We start from the raw sequence: 22,459 nt of genomic DNA on the forward strand, positions 1-22,459 counted from the left end.
CGTTTTAAGCGCGATATTTTGTCACGAAAAGATGCTCGACTATGCATATTCTTGACAGTTTTTGAAAGAAAACACTCTGAAGTTTCAGAATCTGCAAAGATATTGTCTGTAAGTGCCCCAGAACTCATTCTACAGGCGAAACCAAGATGATGCCTCAACCAGGAAATGAGCAGAATTTCTGAAGCTCTGTTTTCCATTGTCTCCTTATATGGCTGTGATTGCGCAAGGAATGAGCCTACACTTTCTGTCGTTCCCCCAAAGTGTTAGCAGCATTGTGACGTATTTGTAGGCATATCATTGGAAGATTGACCATAAGAGACTACATTTTCCAAGTGTCCGCCTGGTGTCCCTGCGTCGAAATTGGAGCGTAAAGCCAGGTGCAATTATTTTTCCATTTGAGAGCAAGGAGAAACCAGGCTTCCACGAAGGATATATCATTGAAGAGATATGTGGAAAAACACCTTGAGGATTGATTCTAAACCACGTTTGCCATGTTTCAGTCGATATTATGGAGTTAATTTGGAAAAAAGTTTGCGTTTTGAGGGCTGAATTTTCGTTTTTTTTTTTTTTTTTTTTTTTTTTTTGGTAGCCAAATGTGATGTACAAAACGGAGCTATTTCTAATACACAAAGAATCTTTTTGGAAAAACGTAGCATCTGCTATCTAACTGAGAGTCTCCTCATTGAAAACATCAGAAGTTCTTCAAAGGTAAGTTATTTTATTTGAAGGCTTTACTTGTTTTTGTGATAGTTGCCTGCTAAATGCTAACGCTAATGCTAACGCTAATGCTAACGCTAAATGCTACGCTAGCTAGCTACTGTTACACAAATGATTGTTTTCCTATGGTTGAAAAGCATATTTTGAAAATCTGAGATGACAGTGTTGTTAACAAAAGGCTAAGCTTGAGAGCTAGCATATTTATTTCATTTCATTTGCGATTTTCATGAATAGTTAACGTTGCGTTATGGTAATGAGCTTAGGTCTATAAATAGAATCCCGGATCCGGGTTTGGTCGTCGCAACAGGTTAAGACAACAAAGTCAAGGTATTGGAGTTGCCAGCACAAAGCCGTGACCTCAATCCTTTAGAAAATTTGTGGACAGAACTGAAAAAGCTTGTGTGAGCAAGGAGGCCTACAAACCTAACTGAGTTACACCAGTACCCCACGGTTTACCAAAGTGTATTGTTGTGTATTGTTAGATATTACTGCTAGGAACAAAAGTATTTCGCTACACCCGCAATAACATCTTCTAAATGTGTATGCGATCAATAAAATTAGATTTGAGTAGATTGAGCAAAACGTTCCTTTTACTATTCAGATGAAGAAGCCCATCTAGTTGTGTGGAGAGGAGATGACTATAGACCATTCAATCAGCGGAGAAATAGGTATGACAAATGTGTGTGTGCGTGCCATTCTCTTACCATCTGAGCCCGCAGATACATCTGAGCTTGGCTAGCGGTGAGGACGAGGCTGGAGGCGTTGCCTAGGAGCACAGCCTGCTGGGGGATACAGGTGGGAGTGGAGCTAACACTCTGGACTCTGCTGATTATCTGGGCCGCTGCTGGAGGCGTGGCCGGGTTTACCTAGGAGAGGGGTGGACTGTAATGACTATAACTTGTAGAAGAACTAACACAATTTCAATCATATCTGTTCATGTGTTTATTTTATGAACTTTCTGTAAGGTTGCCTACTCATGAACATGCCCTCATGCCATAGATATTATCAAGTGATAAAGACGCAAACGATACAAAGATGCAGGAACAGACATGCTGACATGGACATGTAGCACACACAAAAATAATCTAGTTTACAAGTACACAAGCTGACAGAAACAGGGATAGTCATTAAAATCAGTGGACTAGCTACAGACAGACATCTTTATTTAAACAGTTCCACTCACAGTGGGCTGTGTGGAACATGTCTGGTGAGAGGAGGTCCAAATCTGGTTGGAGCTCTGTCTTCCTGCCACTATGGTAGCCTGTGAAATTAAGGAAATGAAGAAAGGTACCAATATCAAAACTAACAATCAATCATTTGTGCCATCCTGCAGGTAGCCTAGTGGTTGGGGCAGCATGTAGCCTAGTGGTTAGAGTGTTGGGCCAGTAACTGAAAGGTTGCTGGTTTGAATCCTGACAAGATAAAAAAATATGTTGTTCTGCCCTTGAACAAGGCAGTTAACCCACTGTTCTCTGGTAGGCCGTCATTGTATATAAGAATTTGATCTTAACTGACTTTCCTAATGAAATAAAGGATAAATATAGTGAACAATTATTTATGGTGTCCCTTATAAGTAGGCCCTGAGATAGACTAGCATCCTGTCCAGAGAGCGTACTTCTACATCAAGCCGCCTCAGATTACAGAAACAGGAAATACACTCCTGATCTAGGGGCCATTCTGGCTCGGACAAGGCTACTTACCTACTTTTCTTCTTATAAGTATTTGCTATTTGCCACTACATAGGGAAAACCCAATACAGACCAAAGAATAACGGACAGAGACTTAGCCCCCAAGTGTAGCCTTCTCTTCTCTAATAGAGTGTAAATACCCTCGTAGTGTAAGATGACTGTGCCCCCAGGGAGGGACTAGTCATGTATCAGGAGCCCATGTTAACCAGCCAGGCCTCATACTGATGGAGGGCAATTTGTAATTTTTTTTGTTGTTGTTTATTTTATTTTATTTATTTCACCTTAATTTAACTAGGCAAGTCAGTTAAGAACAAATTCTTATTTACAATGACGGCCTACCAAAAGGTCTCCTGCCGGGACGAGGCCTGGGATTGAGCAACCACTAGTGCTCTTTAGCTATAGCTGTAACGATTTTCTTCCTCTTCTGACGAGGAGTATGAAGGATCGGACCAAGGTGCAGGGTGGTACGTGTTCGGCATTTTATTAAATATAACTGAACACTAGGTAACAAAAGGCACAACCTAAACAGCTCCGTCAGGTGCAACACACACTAAACAGAAAATAACTACCCACAAAGCATAGTGGGAAAACAGGCTACCTAAGTATGGTTCTCAATCAGAGACAATGATCGACAGGTTCATACCAGGCCAAACACAGAAATACAAAACCTAGAACAAAAACATAGAATGCCCACCCCAACTCACGCCCTGAGCAAACTAAAACAGAGACATGAAAAAGGAACTAAGGTCAGGACGTGACAATAGCTGTCATTTGTATTTCTATTTATTAGGGATCCCCATTAGCTGTTGCCAAGGTAGCAGCTACTCTTCCTGGGGTCCAAACACATTAAAGACACTTAGATTACATATAAAACAAAAGATAAATCAGTACATCATATAACATTATTACACCACTACATATCTACAATACAAAATGTATAATACCACCATACAACAATATTACAATGTAAGTGTGTGTGGAGTGCGTGTGCTAGTGCGTGTGTAATGGGGCTCATATATACAGGCTGTAAAGTGTTACTGCTGTAATGACCTCTGTCAAGTTGTGCTGTTCATTGTTTTGGTCAATGTTGTCAGGAGGAGAGATACGGATTCATTGACCACTGACCATAGAGGTTAAAGGCTCAGTGCAGTCAAAAACATGATTTACCTGTATTTTATATACACTACCGGTCAAAAGTTTTAGAACACCTACTCATTCAAGGATTTTTCTTTATCTTTGCTATTTTATACATTGTAGAATAATAGTGAAGACATCAAAACCATGAAATAACACATATGGAATCATGTAGTAACCAAAAAAGTGTTAAACAAATCAAAATAGATTTTATATTTGAGATTCTTCAAATAGCCACTCTTTGCCTTGATGACAGCTTTGCACACTCTTGGCATTCTCACAACCAACTTCATGAGGTAGGAATGGAATGCATTTCAATTAACCTCTCTAGGGTATGTGGGACGCCACCTGGCCAACATCCAGTGAGATTGCAGAGCGCCAAATTCAAATACAGAAATACTCATTATAAAAATTCAGAAAAGAAAACATATTTTACATAGGTTTAAAGATGAACTTCTTGTGAATCCAACCACGGTGTCAGATTTAAAAAATGCTTTACGGCGAAAGCATACCTTACAATTATTTGAGAACATAGCCCAGCAGACAAATCATTACAAACAGTAACCAGCCAAGTAGAAGAGTTACACAAGTCAGAAAAAGAGATAAAATTAACCCCTTACCTTTGATGATCTTCATATGGTTGCACTCAGAAGACATTCATTTACTCAATAAATGTTCCTTTTGTTCGATAAAGTCTCTTTATATCCAAAAACCTCAGTTTTGTTTGCGTGTTTTCTTCAGTAATCCACAGGCTCAAACGCAGTCAAAACATGCAGACAAAAAAATCTAAATTGTATCCGTAAAGTTCATAGAAACATGCCAAACGATGTTTATATTCAATCCTCAGGTTGTTTTTAGCCTAAATGATCTATAATATTTCAACCGGACAATAACGTCATCAATATAAAAGGTAAACAAGAAAGGCACTCTCTCGGGATTGCGCATGAAAAAGCTCTGTGACACGGTAGGGTCCACTCATTCAGACTGGTCTTACTCCCTCATTTATCAGAATACAAGCCTGCAACAATTTCTAAAGACTGGTGACGTCTAGTGGAAGGCATAGGAACTGCAATTTGAGTCCTAAGTCAATGGATACTGTAATGGCATTGAATAGAAAACTACAAAACCCCCCAAAAAAACTACTTCCTGAATGGATTTTTCTCAAGTTTTCGCCTACCAAATCAGTTTTGTTATACTCACAGACACTATTTTAACAGTTTTGGAAACTTTAAGTTGTTTTCTATCCAAATCTACCAGTCATATGCATATCATATCATCTGGGCCCGAGTAGCAGGCCGTTTAATTTGGGCATGCTTTTCATCCAAAATTCCAAAAGCGGCCCCCTACCCTAGAGATGTTTTTAACAGGTGTGCCTTCTTAAAAGTTAATTCGTGGAATTTCTTTCCTTAATGCATTTGAGCCAATCAGTTGTGTTGCGACAAGTTAGGGGGGTATACAGAAGATAGCCATATTTGGTAAAATACCAAGTCCATATTATGGCAAGAATAGCTCAAATAAGCAAACGGAAATGACAGTCCATCATTACCTTAAGACACGAAGGTCAGTTAATACGGAACATTTCAAGTGCAGTCGCAAAAACCATCAAGCGCTATGATGAAACTGGCTCTCATGAGGACCACCACAGGAAAGGAAGACCCAGAGTTAACTCTGCTGCAAAGGATAAGTTCATAGTGTTACCAGCCTCAGATTGCAGCCCAAATAAAGGCTTAGTAAAGACACATCTCAACATCAACTGTTCAGAGGAGGCTGTGTGAATTAGGCCTTCATGGTTGAATTGCTGCAAAGAAATCACTACTAAACGACACCAATAATAAGAAGAGACTTGCTTGGGCCAAGAAACACGAGCAATGGACATTAGACCGGTGGAAATGTGTCCTTTGGTCTGGAATCCAAATTGGAAATGTTTTGTTCCAACCTCTGTGTCTTTGCGTGATGTGGGTGAACGGATGATCTCCGGATGTGTATTTCCCACCGTAAAGCGTGGAGGAGGAGGTGTTATAGTGTGAGGGTGCTTTGCTGGTGACACTGTCAGGGATTTATTTAGAATTCAAGGCACACTTAACCAGCATGGCTACCACAGCATTCTGCAGAGATATGCCATTCCATCTGGTTTGGGCTTAGTGGGACTATCATTTCTTTTTCAACAGGAAAATGACCCAAAACACACCTCCAGGCTGTGTAATGGCTATTTTACCAAGAAGGAGAGTGATGGAGTGCTGCATCAGATGACCTGGCCTCCACAATCCCCTGACCTCAACCAAATTTAGATGTTTTGGGATGAGTCGGACCGCAGAGAGAAGGAAAAGCAACCAACAAGTGCTCAGCATATGTGGGAACTCCTTCAAGACTGTTGGAATAGCAGGGTGGCTGTTTGAAGAATCTCAAATTTGTTGAACACTTTTTTGGTTACATGATTCCATGTATGTTATTTCGTAGTTTTGATGTCTTCATTATTATTCTACAATGTATAAAATAGTAAAAATAAAGAAAAATCCTTAAATGAGTAGGTGTTCTAAAACTTTTGACCGGTAGTATATATTTCCACACTATGAGGTTGAAATAATAACGTAAAATTGTGAAAATGAGGATAATTCCCTTTTAGTGGAAGAGCTGTTTGAATAGTTTTGGTGGGATGGAGTTTTAGCCTGCCTGGTGACATAGTTAACAGACCAATAAGAAAGATAGTGTTCAGTTGAAAATTGAAAATAATAATAAAAAATAATCACAGTAAGGTACATTGTTAACCAGAAATTATTTGATTATGTTTTTTTACATTGACCTTTAACTATAAACCCTTCCTACTGAGATACACACTCAATTCAACATTGAGGTCCATGTCTATGGCACTGTAACTTCTCACAGACTAAACAAAAGTGATTACCCTGAACCCCAGGATAGAGAGACTGAGAAGTCAGGACATGGACTCCATTCACCCGTAATCATGGTAGCATCCACATTAATGTAGAAGTGTTTAGAAACATATATTCTTATTTACAATCATCTAAAACAACCAAAACAAACTGCAAATGCATCCAACAAGTTTGTAGACACAAGCTTGATGTAACCACTGCAATTTCAAAACGATTCACCCAAAATGGATGAATATGTACGAATATATGATAGTCTGCAGTTTAACCTCATAGTCATTGTCTCATTTCAAATCCAAAGTGCTGGAGCACAGAGCCAAAACAACAACACAAAATGTCACTGTCCAAATACTTTTGGACCTCACTGTATACGAGGTATGTCATGTGCTGTGGTTCCCTTGGCACTGGTATTTGCCTTGCAGTCTCCCGGGTACAAAGACATTCATCACTGTCAGAGCACAGGAAGCCTGGGGACATTATCAGAGAGAGAGAGAGAGAGACAGGCACAGAGGGCTCTCCATCAATCCACACATCAGCCCACAGGAAGCAGCTCCCATCGCAGGTAAACATGGAGGGAAGGAAGGCAGAGTGTGGAAGTCTTTCCGGCAGTCTATCAGCTAGCTAGTCAATAGAACCCATGCCTTGTTTTGAAATGTTGATTAAAACAATAAATGCTAAAACAAAAGTGACATGTAACTGTACCACTATTTGTTTTTGAATGGGTTTGTTTGGTTCAATGGTCTATTGTTAAGGTCATTTATATGCATTTTTAATAATACTGTTGCTTTTGAACCAACTCGCAGTGAACACATCCATCCAGAATGTGTGGCCCACGCGAGAATCATAAAGATTTACTACTAAAGAGAGCAAATCAGATTAGGAATGTGTAATCCATGGCTGTCTCGGAGGATTTGAAAGATGGACACAAAGAAACCAGTTGAGTTGAGATCAATACTTATCGACCTTTGTCCTGTGTGTCCAGGGATCATATGGTCCAGGTCAGGGGTTCCCAACCTTTTTTTCACATTTGAAAAATGTAAAAAAAAAAATATTATTGTTTATTGAGATAGCCTACATTAAATACAACACCAGCTTGAGTTTGTTTAGTTTGAGGAACCTATGATTTTTTTTGTTGAAGTTCATTTCCTGCACTTCTACATAGTTTAACAAGATGCATGACATATTTTAGGTAGGCTATTTAAATGATAATAATAATAATGGATAAGGAAAACAGTCTAGACCCGATTTCCCCAAATGTTATTCTGTTACCAAATATGTTTTATTATGCTAATTTATATGAACCCTCAATTGAACTATACATATTCTCTTTTACCGAACGTGATTCAATCAATTGTTAGTGACAGAGTCACACATTGTATAAGTTTACTTCCCAAGCAAAGTCCAAATTATTTGACTCCTCTACTTTAGAAGGTCGTACCTCAGCATCTGAATGTCATAGAGACAAACCAAAGATATTCCCATGTGCATCAGAGTCGGTTCTTCCTCTGACATTTTACAGCCTAAAGCACACATTTATGTTTTGTTTAGATCGGTATAAAGATTCGCAAATTGTAAAAATGAAGAAACAGTTTCTTTCACCACTCAAATCAAGGAAGGCCCCCCCCCCCCCCCCAGGTTGTGAACCCCTGGTCCAGGTCAAAGGTCGAAGAACATAGGTTGTGAACCCCTGGTCCAGGTCAAAGGTCGAAGAACACACTGACACACACAGCATCCTATAGAAGAGAAATCACCCGTGTGCATGACTTTGGAGACATGGTTAATGTATGTCTGTGATACAGAGGCAGTCCTTGGGCACCAAGACAGCAGTGTGTATTACAAGGCCAACCTTAGCAGAAAGCTGGGTCGAGACGGTCAACATCTGCTTCGGTGAGATTGACCACATCTCAGTTGCACAATATATCAGTCAATATTCTGTATTTCATTTAATTTATCCAGGATATCAGTAACACTTTTGAATTGTCTTCTTCATCATATGGTTGATATGGCTCAGTTACCATGCTGTTTGCAACATCAGAGTTTAGGCTTTTATTGCTGCATGGAACAAATGTATTGGTGTCTATAAAAAAGTGCAATCTGGAATTTCCTTGTCCCCTGTGGCCACAAACAATCAATGCTCCAATATACACACAAACACATCACTCACATGGACCTGTTGCACACCGGCAAGCCTCTGGAGCTGAGTGTTGCTCAGTTGCTGCTGCTGTTGGAGGGCTGCTGTCTGAAGCATGAGGTGCTGCTGCTGGGCTGCATACATCTGCTGCAGGTACTGGGCTGCTGTGCTGGGTTGTCTGTGGAGCGCCTGTTGGATCACCTTCACAGAGAGAGGGCGAGAGAGATGCAAAGGTGAGAGAGTGAGCGAGTGAGAGAGTGAGAGATAGATAGATAGATAGATAGATAGATAGATAGATAGATAGATAAATATGTGTGTGAGAGAGAGAGAGAGAGAGACACACACACACACAGATAGATATTAGAGATAAGGGATCACCAGCACCTGTTGGATCACCTGCACAGAGAAAGGGAGAGATGAAAGATGGAGAGGAGAGAGAGAGGGATATATATACACCTCAGAAAGCATATTGCCCAAATTCCCCCCCTAAAGACACCCATCCATTTCTGTGGTTCCATGGTGGCCCCAGAAAGTCTGGAGGACAGAGGGCCAGTGTCTGACAGCAGTGCTCAGTGCCCCCCCCTCCCCCGTCACCCAGACCTCATCTGTCAGAGAGGCCTGACAGCCAAGCCACATTCCCCAGCAGACCCCCTCCTAGGCCCCCCTGACCTCCAGAGGACCAGCCCTACTCCATCACTGCCTGCCTGCCTCCACACTCCTCACTGACCGGGCCCCTGTTCACACCAGACCAAGACCATGCAACTGAAAAAACATGCAAACTTGCCACCTTCATGGTAGCACTTTATACTACGATACAGACTAGGCATTTACTAAGATTGTACACAGTAGAATGGTAATTACATTGTCATGAACTATCAATTACTTGTTTCTTTATGATTAATAAAAACAAGCATCAATGAGATACTCTGTAATCAGATGAAACTCATTACGTACCACACTTTGGAGATCTTAAAAAAAATAATACTTCAGTGAACTCTGAAACAAACCTTGATCAAATAGCAGGGGATTGCCCCTTTCTCTTCATAGAATTAAATAAGATGAGACCCCCTCTTTTTCTTTAGAACCGACTTGGCATCACTTGCAATAGAAGTTCCACCTATCGGGCTGAATCCTCCCCAACCTGAATCCTCCCCAACCTGAAATCACCAACCAAGCACCCGGCCAGCCACACAAGAGAGAAATTCTGCCTTTGGGAGCCAATAGCTGCTCTCCCTTAGCCTAACTGGCCCCTCCCACATATCATGGGGAGCCCTCATTAACCAGTGACATCAGTGCATCTCAGGTTGACTGAGAGTCTATGTGGATTCGCATGGCAAATAGGAGAGAGAGAGAGAGAGAGAGAGAGAGAGACAGAGACAGAGAGAGAGAGAAGGGGGGAGGAGGAGGGGGGGGGTTGACCAATGACCTGTGACCTAGATTTTCAGTGCTCAATATGATAGTCAGGATCACAGAGTCTTCATTCAGGTAGACCCTTTTGTCTCTAACTGGTGGGACTGCTGTGGGTGGTATTTGAAGCATCATTAATCTGATACCTTTATTCACTTTCAAATCAAATCAAATGTAATCGGTCACATACACATATTATATATACTTTGAATGCCGGTACATCACCACTTGCATTGACGTGTCCGATGAGCAGTGACAAGTATCTGTTTCTGGAGGAAAAACACATACCATATCCTGGTATGAAAATAATTCAATGTAATTATCATCAATGAGACGATCTCTGAACACTCATCCTGGACTCACAACCGATAGCTTTAGTCTTAAACTGGCCACTAGATGGCGGTAAAGACCTGGCAAATGCTGCTTGTTCTGCACTACTGAGCAGGGTTGGAGATCAAATCCATTTCAAATCAATTTCATAACACCTCACAAACTCCAACTCCTATTACAACAGTATTGCTTTCTGAAGACATATGCTGCTTTACATGTGTGAAAAGTCACTTTATTGCACTATATTGTTGTTGTTGTGATGCAACAAAACATCCAAATTCATAAGTGGATTATGTTGCAATGGTGAAAACAACAGCATTAGCAACACCAACATCAATAGCAACAGCAACAACCCAAGGGTTCAACTAACTCCATGCCACCACACTGGACACACTTCTGAGATACTGTATACAAACATTGCTACTACTGTACCTGAGCAGTCTGTCTACCTGGGATCCCAGCGTAGACAGAGATGTGGGGCAGGGTTGGCCTCCCAGTGCTGCTAGTAGTGACCAGGCTAGTGGTGACACTGGGAGTTGTACTGATGCTGCTGGCACTGTCGGCTGCCGGGCCCGGGGCCTCATTCTGCATGTCGCACTCCGCCTCCACTTCCCACAATCCACAGTGACTGCTTAGTCGGATACTCCTCTAACTGATAGAGAGAGAGAGAGAGCGAGAGAAAGAGTGTGTGAGAGAAAGAGAGAGAGAGAGGTGGGGGAGTGGAGAGATTTATCTTTAATTTAAAAATAAGTTGCAAGGCTGGTGTAATATTGCACTCAGAGCTAGTGGACATGTGTCTCATAAAACACATAAAACACAGGCAGAGTGTTGATAACATGGTCACTATCTCCCCCCTCAGCCATGACTCCTTAGCCCCAATCTGGCAGGCCACTCGGAGAGGTGATAGGGAAACGACTAGAGTTACAGACAAATTTGCTCGTTATTGAGTCACTTGGAGAAACCCAATCAAAATGAATCACAGGCTTTAAACCACATTGCTCTCTGAAATAATGAAAATAAATGCCACATTTAGCAGTTATCTAGTGGGCCATTTTGGAATTTTGTTGCTTAGTAAGCCAAAAATGACATCCCTCCCAACTAGTCTAGTTTATACTGGCAGCCCAATTCTAATATATTTTTCACTAATTAGTCTTTTGACCAATCACATAAGATCTTTTCACATTACATCTTATTCAGAGCTTATCTGATTGGTCAAAATACCAATGAATGAAAAAAAGATCAGAATTGGTCTGCCTGTGTAAACGCAGCCTTGTATGTTAAGTCTGGCTCAATAGTTATAAGAGAATCACAACCCAACATTTATAAATATCTCTCCATTTTGCGACTTCTCCCTGGCAAGTGGAAGTGAATGGGGAATGCTGTAACACCTGCCGGAAATGTCCCCAGGGCAACTCTTCTCCAAAGCCTTGTCTTTCCTTCTACAGGTTTACAGTAAGATTTCTGCCTGTCCCATCTTTGTCAGCTCAACTCTCCTCTTTGATCGGGTAGCATCAAGTAATATCAGCTAAATCAGCAGACCTGGAAATCCTCCCACCCAGAAAAATCATGTTTGCAACAAGGCACTAAAGTAAAACTGCAAATAATGTGGCCTGAATACAAAGCATTATGTTTCAGGTAAATCCAACACAACACGTCACTGAATACCACTCTTCATGTTTTCAAGCATGGCAGTGACTGCATCATGTTATGGGTATGCTTGTCATCAGCAAGGACTAGGGAGTTTTTTAGGGGGATAAAAATAAACGGAATAGAGCTAAGCACAGGCAAAATCCTAGAGGAAAACCTGATTCAGTATGCTTTCCAACAGACACTGGGAGAGGAATTCACCTAAAACACAAGGTCAAATACACACTGGAGTTGCTTACCAAGAGTAAATGGAATGTTCCTGAGTGGCATAGTTACAGTTTTGACATAAATCGGCTTGAAAATGTATATCAAGACTTGAAATTGGCTGTCCAGCAATGATCAACAACCAACTTGACAGATCTTGAAGAATTTAGCAAATATTGTAAAATCCAGGTGTGGAAAACCCTTCGAGACTTACCCAGAAAGACTCACAGCTGTAATCGCTGCCAAAGGTGATTCTAACATGTATTGACTCAGGGGTGTGAATACTTATGTAAATGAGATATTTCATTATTTCATTTTAAATAAAAACATGTTATCACTTTGTCATTATGGGGTAATGTGTGTACGTGGATGGGTGGGGGGAAAAATCAGTTAATCCATTTTGAATTCAGGCTGTAGCACAACAAAATGTGGAATGAGTCAAGGGGTATGAATACTTTCTGAAGGCACATCCCCTGCCTGATTCCCAGTTTGTCCACTAGAGAGCAGTTGGAGATAACATGAGGTCTCTTGGCCACTTGAAAACAGTTGAGTCTGGTTTAGGTAGTGAGTCACTGTGCCAAAATGGCTGAACGGATTTTCAAGCCTGACTTCTTAAAATAACTATTGGGAATCAGGCCGTTCAAGTTATCAAGTTAAAAAAATGATCTAGATGAGCTAGATCACGGCACATGTGGAGGATGAATACAAGGTCATGTGGATGGAGAAGGACATGCATTGCTTCAATGACCATCAGGGTATACCCTCTCTGTGCATATTAAAAGTTGGCCCTTTTTGTGACATGACTTACATTGCATACTCTATGAATATGACCACAGCACATGATTTATGGCCTTTATGGGATGGGTTATGACATTTCCAGCAGTAAGATTTGAGTTCAATATTCAAAAAGACAAGCGCTGTAGCTTTCAAATTATATGTCACTTTCTTTTTGTTTTGTTTTGGTGGGTAACCCAAAGATCACTGTTAGATCTTCTAGACCAGTGATTCTCAACTTGGGGGTCGTGACCCGGGAGGATTTTAAGGGGCTGCAGGACTCACTCACTGACCAATACAATAAAGTTCTCGCCCCACACACACACACACACACACACACACACACACACACACACACACACACACACACTGATCCAATGAAACTACAGATTACATTGTTTTGTTTTGTTTTAAATGTGACATGTCCAATCATATAATACAGATCTTCTTCTGACAGCTAGCTTGATTGACAGCTAACTATGCAGATGTGTTCTGCAGGCATTGCACATGAGGATAGTTAGCTGTCATTTAACTCATGTAGGCTAGCTGTCAGAGTAAAACCATGGACACGTTTGTTCTTCATCTACTGCTGCTTCCAATGTCAACAACAAGGCAGACAACCCGGGAATACCCCCCTGACTTCATCAAATATGGTTTTACATATACAGAAGACAGTCAGGGTGAGTGTAGACTGCAGTGTGTCCTATGCAACGAGCCGTTAGCTAATGAGAGCATGAAACCCTCCAAAATGAAAAGAAATCTGGACACCAAGCATCTAAGCCACAAAAAAAAGACAGCCGACTTTTTTTGAAAGGAAATGTCAATATCTGGAGGCCTCACAAGGTTCATTGAACAACGTATGCACGATACAAGAAAAGGCACTTCGCGCATCATACCTTGTGGCCCAAAGCAAGTGCAAAAAAGCCCACACCAGCGCAGAGGATCTCATACTCCCTGCTGCGATTAATATGTGCATTGGAATCTTGGGAGTTTCAGCCGCCAACAAACTAAAAAAACCATACACCTATCCAATGACACCATGAGGAGGAGAATCCAGGACATGTCTGAGGACATAACGAGGCAGACATCAGAGAGCATCAGTGCAAATGGCCATTAAGCACTGCAGCTTGACGAATCCACAGATGTGGCTAACCGTGCAATTCTAATGGTCTATGTCAGACACGTCTGGGATCATAACTTTGAGGAGCAGTTCCTTTTTAGTGCTGATTTGCCCACCACCACCACTGCAGAAGCTGTCTTTAACACAATGGATATGTCTCTGGGCTCCGTGGGACTGGCTTGGGATGGGTGTGTTGGTGTGACCACTGATGGGGCAGCTGCCATGAGCAAGCACTCCGGAGTAGTAAGGCGGATCCTGGAGAGAGCACCGGGTGCGACGTGGAACCATTGCTTCCTACACAGGGAGGCATTGGCAGCGAAGGGCATGGTGCCTGAGCTCCTCTCCACTCTCCAGGATGTGATCAAGTGTGTCAACTATATCAAAAAGAGTTCCACAAAAAGCAGGTGTTTCCAGGCCTTCTGCAGGGATATGGGGAGCAAGCACCAGCAGGTGCTTTATCGTGCAGAGGTGCGCTGGCTTTCCAGGGGTAAAGTGTTGGGTCGCTTTTATGAGCTTCGAGCGGAGATTGATAAGTTTATTTCGGAAAACAAGTCATCTCTGGCCGAACATTTCGATTGTGAGGAATGGCTCGCTTGCCTCCCTGGTGGATATTTTTGATCATCTGAATTCGCTCAATGTGTCAATGCAAGAGAGGTGGCACAATCGATTTGAACAGAGTGACAAAGTGGATGCCTTCATGATTAAGCATACTGTTTGGGCAAATCATGTTTCTAAAGGGAGGATGCAGGGAAAGTTTTGCGACTACTTCCCGGAGGAGAACAGGAGACAAGACGACTGGATACGGGACCCCTTTCAAGTGGAGATGGGAAGCGTCACGTTGAGAAGCAATGAATAGGATCTGCTGGTGGAGCTGTCATTTGATTGCAGACTGAGCATGCACGTCCCGAAAATGACACAGATCTGCTGCAGCGTATCCTGCTCTCGTTTGTCATGAATCATGCTACCGTTCAGCATTACCTATCTGTGTGAAAATGGCATCTCTGCTATGGCCGTTCTGAAAACCAAAAGCAGAAACAAACTATCCAGCATGAGCTCCGAGTTGCACTGTCAACCAGACTTCAATAAATGTATCAAATTATTGTTCAAAGCTGTTGTGCAGCAACTCACTGCCTCCCTGTAGACAAACAATGTTTACGAAACGCATCAGTCTGGTTTTAGACCCCATCATAGCACTGAGACTGCACTTGTGAAGGTGGTAAATTACCTTTTAATGGGGTCAGACTGAGGCTCTACATCTGTCCTCGTGCTCCTAGACCTTAGTGCTGCTTTTGATATCATCGATCACCACATTCTTTTGGTGAGATTGGAAACCCAAATTGGTCTACACGGACAAGTTCTGGCCTGGCCTGCTCGGAAAGATATCAATTTGTCTCTGTGGATGGTTTGTCCTCTGACAAATCAACTATAAATTCCAGTGTTCCTCAAGGCTCCGTTTTAGGACCACTATTGTTTTCACTATATATTTTACCTCTTGGTGATGTCATTCGGAAACATAATGTTAACTTTCACTGCTATGTGGATGACACACAGCTGTACATTTCGATGAAGCATGGTGAAGCCCCAAAATTTCCCTCCCTGGAAGCCTGTGTAGCAGACATAAGGAAGTGGATGGCTGCAAATGTTCTACTTTTAAACTCGGACAAAACAGAGACGCTTGTTCTAGGTCCCAAGAAACAAAGAGATCTTCTGTTGAATCTGACAATTAATCTTGATGGTTGTACAGTCGTCTCAAATAAAACTGTGAAGAACCTCAGCGTTACTCTGGACCCTGATCTCTCTTTTGACGAACATATCAAGACTGCTTCAAGGACAGCTATTTTCCATCTACGTAACATTGCAAAAATCTGAAACTTTCTGTCGAAAAATGATGCAGAAAAATGAATCTATGCTTTTGTCACTTCTAGGTTAGACTACTGCAATGCTCTACTTTCTGGCTACCCGGATAAAGCACTAAATCATCTTCAGTTAGTGCTAAACACAGCTGCTAGAATCTTGACTAGAACCAAAAAATTTGATCATATTACTCCAGTGCTAGCCTCTCTACACTGGCTTCCTGTTAAGGCAAGGGTTGATTTCAAGGTTTTACTGCTAACCAACAAAGCATTACATGGGCTTGCTCCTACCTTTCTTTCTGATTTGGTCCTGCCGTACATACCTACACGTACGCTATTGTCACAAGACCCAGGCCTCCTTACTGTCCCTAGAATTTCTAAGCAAACAGCTGGAGGCAGGGCTTTCTCCTATAGAGCTCCATTTCAATGGAATGGTCTGCCTACCCATGTGAGAGACACAGACTCGGTCTCAACCTTTAAGTCTTTATTGAAGACTCATCTCTTCAGTTGGTCCTATGATTGAGTGTAGTCTGGCCCAGGAGTGTGAGTTGGTGGTTGAATATATCCCTCTAGTGGTGTGGGGGCTGTGCTTTAGCAAAGTGGGAGGGGTTATATCCTGCCTGTTTGGCCCTGTCCGGGGGTATCGTAAGAAGGGGCCAGGGTCAGTCAGTTATAGCTGGAGTATTTCTCCTGTCTTATCCGGTGTCCTGTGTGAATTTAATTCTCTCTCTCTTTCTCTCTTTCTCTCTCTTTCTCTCTTTCTTTCTCTCTCTCTCGGAGGACCTGAGCCCTAGGACCATGCCTCAGGACTACCTGGCATGATGACTCCTTGCTGTCCCCAGTAAACCTGGCCGTGCTGCTGCTCCAGTTTCAATTGTTCTGCATGCGGCTATGGAACCCTGACCTGTTCACCGGACGTGCTACCTGTCCCAGACCTGCTGTTTTCAACTCTCTAGAGACAGCAGGAGCAGTAGAGAGTCTCTGAAAGATCGGCTATGAAAAGCCAACTGACATTTACTCCTGCTGGTCATCTATGAACATTTGAACATCTTGGCCATGTTCTGTTATAATTTCCACCCAGCACAGCCAGAAGAGGACTGGCCACCCCTCATTGCCTGGTTCCTCTCTAGGTTTCTTCCTAGGTTCTGGCCTTTCTAGGGAGTTTTACCTAGCCACCGTGCTCCTACACCTGCATAGCTTGCTGTTTGGGGTTTTAGGCTGGGTTCCTGTAGGTGATAGAGGGAGCCACCAACATCCACCAGGTAAGAACGTGGTGCAACTCTCTGTAGGCACGAGCTCAGCCTCCAAAGTCCTGTGTGGTCTCCCCGCAGCGGTTTCATCCTTATCGTTTCACCCACCTCCATCACTGGTAGGCCTCGACAAGTTCGGTCGTAGAAACACTTAGCGAGCTGCTTTCTGTGGTGCTGTTGTGGCGCAGTTCTGTGGCCATGACGCAGAGCTCAAGTAGCTTGTTAGCTACGGGGATGGTAGTCTTCAGACGTCTGGACAGAAGGCGTTGCGCTGGGCTGCTGTCCATGTTTCGGTGGGTGTGTTCCTCCCCTGCAAGATGGCTTTCCAGGGGTCATTGCTGTCACACAAGGCCCTGCGTAACAGGTTTTTTGCAGTCTTGACAGCTGACTCTGCCTTGCCATTTGCCTTTGGGTCTTGGAGAGGAGGTCACGTGGTCAAACTCCCATTCTTTCGGCAAAACGCTTGAACTGTGCATTAAATTGTGGGCCATTGTCCGTGATGACCTTGTCAGGCTGGCTTTGCATTGCAACCTGCGCCCTGCAGCCTACGATCAGGACATCATCAGCAATGGTTTAAATGCCCTTGAGGCCAGCCAGTAACTTGTGCTGCTTGCGTTAGTATACCTCAGGCACCACTGAGACACCAAACGGGAGCTTGAGCCAGCTATTCCGACCCCAGGGAGTCCAGACGGTAGTCATGAAGCTGCTTTCGTCGTCCAGCATGCATTGAAGGAATGCATCTCGTGGTGAAAATCATGGCCTTGGGAAGCTTGTAGAGGACATCCTCCAGTGTCGGTATGATGTAGTGGGATTATTTCAGTGCTTGGTTCAGATGCTTTGGGTCGATGCAGACCCTCAGCTTCTCTGGCTTTTTCACCATATTGTCAGTTGGTTCAGTCACAGATGTCATGTGGCCATTGACCTCATACTTGTTCAGCTGGGCTTTCACAGCCACTTTCATTGCAATTTGCACATTGCGAGGAGCACACTGGACTGGAGTGATGCTCTCATCCAATTCAAAGTGTACTTTCCCAGGTACTGATTCAACGGGCATGTTGAATACATCGTCATATCTGCTGATATCAGGGGTCCATGCTGGACATGCTCCACGATGTGCAGGTCATTTGGTACGGTGAATTGCATCAGTACCAGGCATTCGCATGTAGAACCTGAGAGGAGAGGATGTTGACTGGTTTTCACAATCTCAAACTCCAGCTTGTGTTTGTGTCCCCAAATAACACATTCGGTCTCAAAGATACTCATTAGCTCTCCTGAGTACAGCTTTAGGCTAGTATCGCTGGACAAGAGATGTGTGTCAGGTGCCAGATTGATTTTGTCTTTGTAGCTCATTACGTTGCACATAGCACCGGAATCCAGTTGACATTGTTGCAGTTTGTTGTGTAATCGTAGTGTCACAAACCATTTCTTCTTCTTGGGTGTACAGCACCAATGGATTCATGCATGGAAATGTCACTTTCACTGTTCTGAACACTGGGTGACATCATCAACACAGTGCATTTTGCCCTCACTCACCCTTCTTTTGCCTTTGAGACACACTTTTGCAAAGGGATTATTAGTTCCACAAGCTCTGCAATGGTTTTCCGTAAGCAGGGCAGTGCTCTATGCCTTCTGCGTATGCATTTCCACAGTATTTGCATGCTATGGGGCTGTCTATGTTCACCATTTGTGGTGAATTATTCTGCCTCGTTTGGTTTTGTTTGAATGTCTGCCTGGCAACAGCATGAATAGTATCAGTGTCAGTGCGTGGGGTTTCGATTTCCATTGCTCTCATTCTCATGTCAGTGACTTCAGCAGTGCGGCACATTTCAATGGCAGTTACTAATGTTAAGCCTCTCTCTCTTAGTAGACGCCGGCGCGTGTCCTCATTTGCAATTCCCAGTACTATTTTGCCACAAATCAGTTAACATTTCAATCCCCCGTATTCACAAGTAGCGGATCTTTCCCTCAAACGGGTTACAAAGTTGTTTACTGAGTCCCCCTCTTCCTGTTTGCAGCTTCCAAAAAACGAACCGCTCGTAAATGACTTTCCTGGCGGGTTTGAAATCATTCTCCAATGCATCCAGTATGGCCTTAGCATCACTCTGTTGTCGTGCTGTGAGGGTGAGATTGTGCGGTTAGATATGCCTGCATTCGCTGCCCATTAAACTCCTCAGAGTTGCCGCGTGGACCTCGTTGGGTTTCTCACGTACACCGGTCGCAAGCGCATAGTCCTCAAATTAGTCCCTGAAGTTGTCCCAATTAGTATTCCAGTCCCCTGTGAGAACCAAGGAATTTGGTGGTGGAATGTTCACTGCCATAGCGATGGAATAGGAGATCTCTTTGCCTTCAGCCATCGAGGTAGGTAGTGATGCTAGCTAGCCAGCAAACAACGAGTTGATCAGTGGTGTGACTAAAGTTAGCAGTAGGAAATGGCGTCTGTTCGCATACGGAACGTAACTGCACCTACTGTGCCTTGTAAAATGATCCATTCCCCTTGGAGTTTTTCCTATTTTGTTGCATTACAACCTGTAATTTAAATAGATTTTTATTTGGATTTCATGTCATGGACACAAAATAGTCCAAATTGGTGAAGTGAAATGAAAAAAATTACTTGTTTAAAAAAAATGGAATAAAAATGTGAAATGTGTTGCATGCATATGTATTCACCCCCTTTGCTCTGAAGCCCCTAAATAAGATATGGTGCAACCAATTACCTTCAGAAGTCACACAATTAGTTAAATAAAGTCCACCTGTGTGCAATCTAAGTGTCACATAATCTCAGTATATATAAACCTGTTCTGAAAGGCCCCCGAGTCTGCAACACCACTAAGCAAGGGGCACCACCAAGCAAGCGACAATATGAATAGCAAGGAGCTCTCCAAAACAGGTCAGGGACAAAGTTGTGGAGAAGTACAGATCAGGGTTGGGTTCTAAAAAATATCAGAAACTTTGAACATCCCACGGAAAAATGGAAAGAATATGGCACCACAACAAACCTGCCAAGAGAGGGTCACCCACCAAAACTCACGGACCAGGCAAGGAGGCCATTAATCAGAGAGGCAACCAAAGATAACCCTGAAGGAGCTGCAAAGCTCCACAGCGGAGATTGGAGTATCTGTGTCACGCCCTGACCTTAGAGAGCCTTTTTATGTCTCCATTTGTTTGGTCAGGGTGTGATTTGGGTGGGCATTCTATGTGTTGTATTTCTTTGTGTTTGGCCGAGTGTGATTCCCAATCAGAGGCAGCTGTCTATCATTGTCTCTGATTGGGAATCATACTTAGGTAGCCTTTTTTCCCACCTATGTTGTAGGATCTTGTCCTTGCATTGTTGCTGTTGAGCCCTACTAGGCTGTACGTTTCTCTCTTTCTTGTGTTTGTGGTTATCATTAAAGAATATGATTAACCTACCCCACGCGGCATCTTGGTCTAATTCCACCAACGACGATTGTCACAATCTGTCCATAGGAACACTTTAAGCCATACACTCCACAGAGCTGGGCTTTATGGAAGAGTGGCCAGACAAAAAGCCACTGCTTAAAGAAAAAATAAGCAAACACACTTGGTGTTCGCCAAAAGGCATGTGGGAGAATCCCCAAATATAGGGAAGAAGGTACTCTGGTCAGATGAGACAAACATTGAGCTTTTTGGCCATCAAGGAAAACGCTATGTCTGGCGCAAACCCAACACCTCACATGACTCCGAGAACACCATCCCCACAGTGAAGCATGATGGTGGCAGCATCATGCTGTGGAGATGTTTTTCATCGGCAGGGACTGGGAAACTGGTCAGAATTGAAGGAATGATGGATGGCACTAAATACAGGACAATTCTTGAGGGAAACTTGTTTCAGTCTTCCAAAGATTTAAGACTGAGATGGAGGTTCACCTTCCAGCAGGACAATGACCCTAAGCATACTGCTAAAGCAACACTTGAGTAGTTTAAGGGGAAACATTTAAATGTCTTGGAATGGCATAGTCAAAGCCCAGATCTCAATCCAATTGAGAATCTGTGGTATGACTTAAATACTGCTGTACACCAGCAGAACCCATCCAACTTGAAGCAGCTGCAGCAGTTTGCCTTGAAGAATGGGCAAAAATCCCAGTGGCTAGATGTGCCAAGCTTATAGAGACATACCCCAAGAGACTTGCAGCTGTAATTTTTGTAAAAGTTGGCTCTGCAAAGTATTGACTTTGGGGTGGTGAATAGTTATGCACAATCAAGTTTTCCGTTTTTTTGTTTCACAATAAAAAATATTTAGCATCTTTAAAGTGGTAGGCATGTTGTGTAAATCAAATGGTACAAACCTCTCAAAAATCAATTTTAATTCCAGGTTGTAAGGCAACAAAATAGGAAAAATGCCAAGGGGGGTGAATACTTTTCCAAGCCCATGTATACTGTACTTAGCTACCAAAAATAACAAACATGGTTTTTGAGACACTGATACCTGATACCATGTTTCAGTATGATATATTGGATAAAAGAATAAAGACAGACACAAATGTCAAGTTCAATAGCCTTGTTGAAGCATTGTACAAGAACCCTACATACAGGGTCTGAGGAACAGCCCAGCTAGTCGATTACCTTTCAACTAGACATAATCTGTAATTATTTGCCTAGCCTAAAAAACTCATCATGATGTGCTGAAAATTAATACCAAAAAACTGTGCTGAAAATTAATGAATCTGCACAGCCCCTGCTGAAGCCAACGGAAAAGATGGTGGCGCTGAGGAAGGAGCCTGTCTTGCCGGTTCCTGCTTGATTTAGTGTTTTTATGCCAGTATTTGCAAAACTTGAAACAATTATGATGTTTCAGTATGATAGGCCTATTCAAGAAAATATCATAGGCCCAGTTTTATTATATTGATAATTATTTTCTATAGAGCAAATTGAAAGAAAATGTATTACTACAAGGTTGAAGTAACTTTTCTTTATATGTGCACGTTTTAATTAATTACTTAATGTGTTAGTAGGCTTATGGATTACATTTTTCAAGTTATTCGCACAACCCTATTTTATTTATTAAATTAAGGCAATGAAAGCAGCTCATTTAAAAATATATAAGAACGAATTTAGAAACAATCATCTGCCTATATGAAAAATGTATTTTGGGGCATACAGTAAGTGAACCAATAGATATGAGAGCCTCCACGAGTTTCCCCATGGAGCCACTAGCCAACTGTCTTTCCCGACGCAAGAGCTTCTGCTACAGCCCTCACTGTAAAATATAACATGTTGCCTGCCGGTTGTGCTTCGGCCTACTGGAACTTAACCCTGGGACTCCAGGTGCTCCCATTATGGAAACACACTTCAAAGAAC

The 22,459-nt window shown here is 42.6% G+C and overlaps 1 protein-coding gene across 4 annotated transcripts in view; it reads right to left on the reverse strand.

Annotated features, from left to right (window-relative positions):
- The window catches only part of LOC139416376 (polyhomeotic-like protein 2), a 47,956-nt gene that overhangs the window by 17,631 nt on the left and 7,866 nt on the right, over positions 1 to 22,459 (reverse strand). For 3 of the 4 annotated variants that reach the window (XM_071164924.1, XM_071164923.1, XM_071164922.1), the window contains exons 1-4: positions 10,728 to 10,939; positions 8,592 to 8,759; positions 1,901 to 1,978; positions 1,422 to 1,583 (exon numbers count right to left, since the gene is read on the reverse strand). In XM_071164924.1, coding sequence (XP_071021025.1) covers positions 1,422 to 1,583; positions 1,901 to 1,978; positions 8,592 to 8,759; positions 10,728 to 10,886 — 567 coding nt within the window. In that variant the 5' untranslated portion in view covers positions 10,887 to 10,939. Of the gene's footprint in view, positions 1 to 1,421; positions 1,584 to 1,900; positions 1,979 to 8,591; positions 8,760 to 10,727; positions 10,948 to 22,459 lie in introns of those variants that run through there. The other variant, XM_071164925.1, reaches the window with a different exon arrangement.

The sequence above is a fragment of the Oncorhynchus clarkii genome, chromosome 9 (assembly GCF_045791955.1).
Source record: "Oncorhynchus clarkii lewisi isolate Uvic-CL-2024 chromosome 9, UVic_Ocla_1.0, whole genome shotgun sequence".
NCBI lineage: Eukaryota > Metazoa > Chordata > Actinopteri > Salmoniformes > Salmonidae > Oncorhynchus > Oncorhynchus clarkii.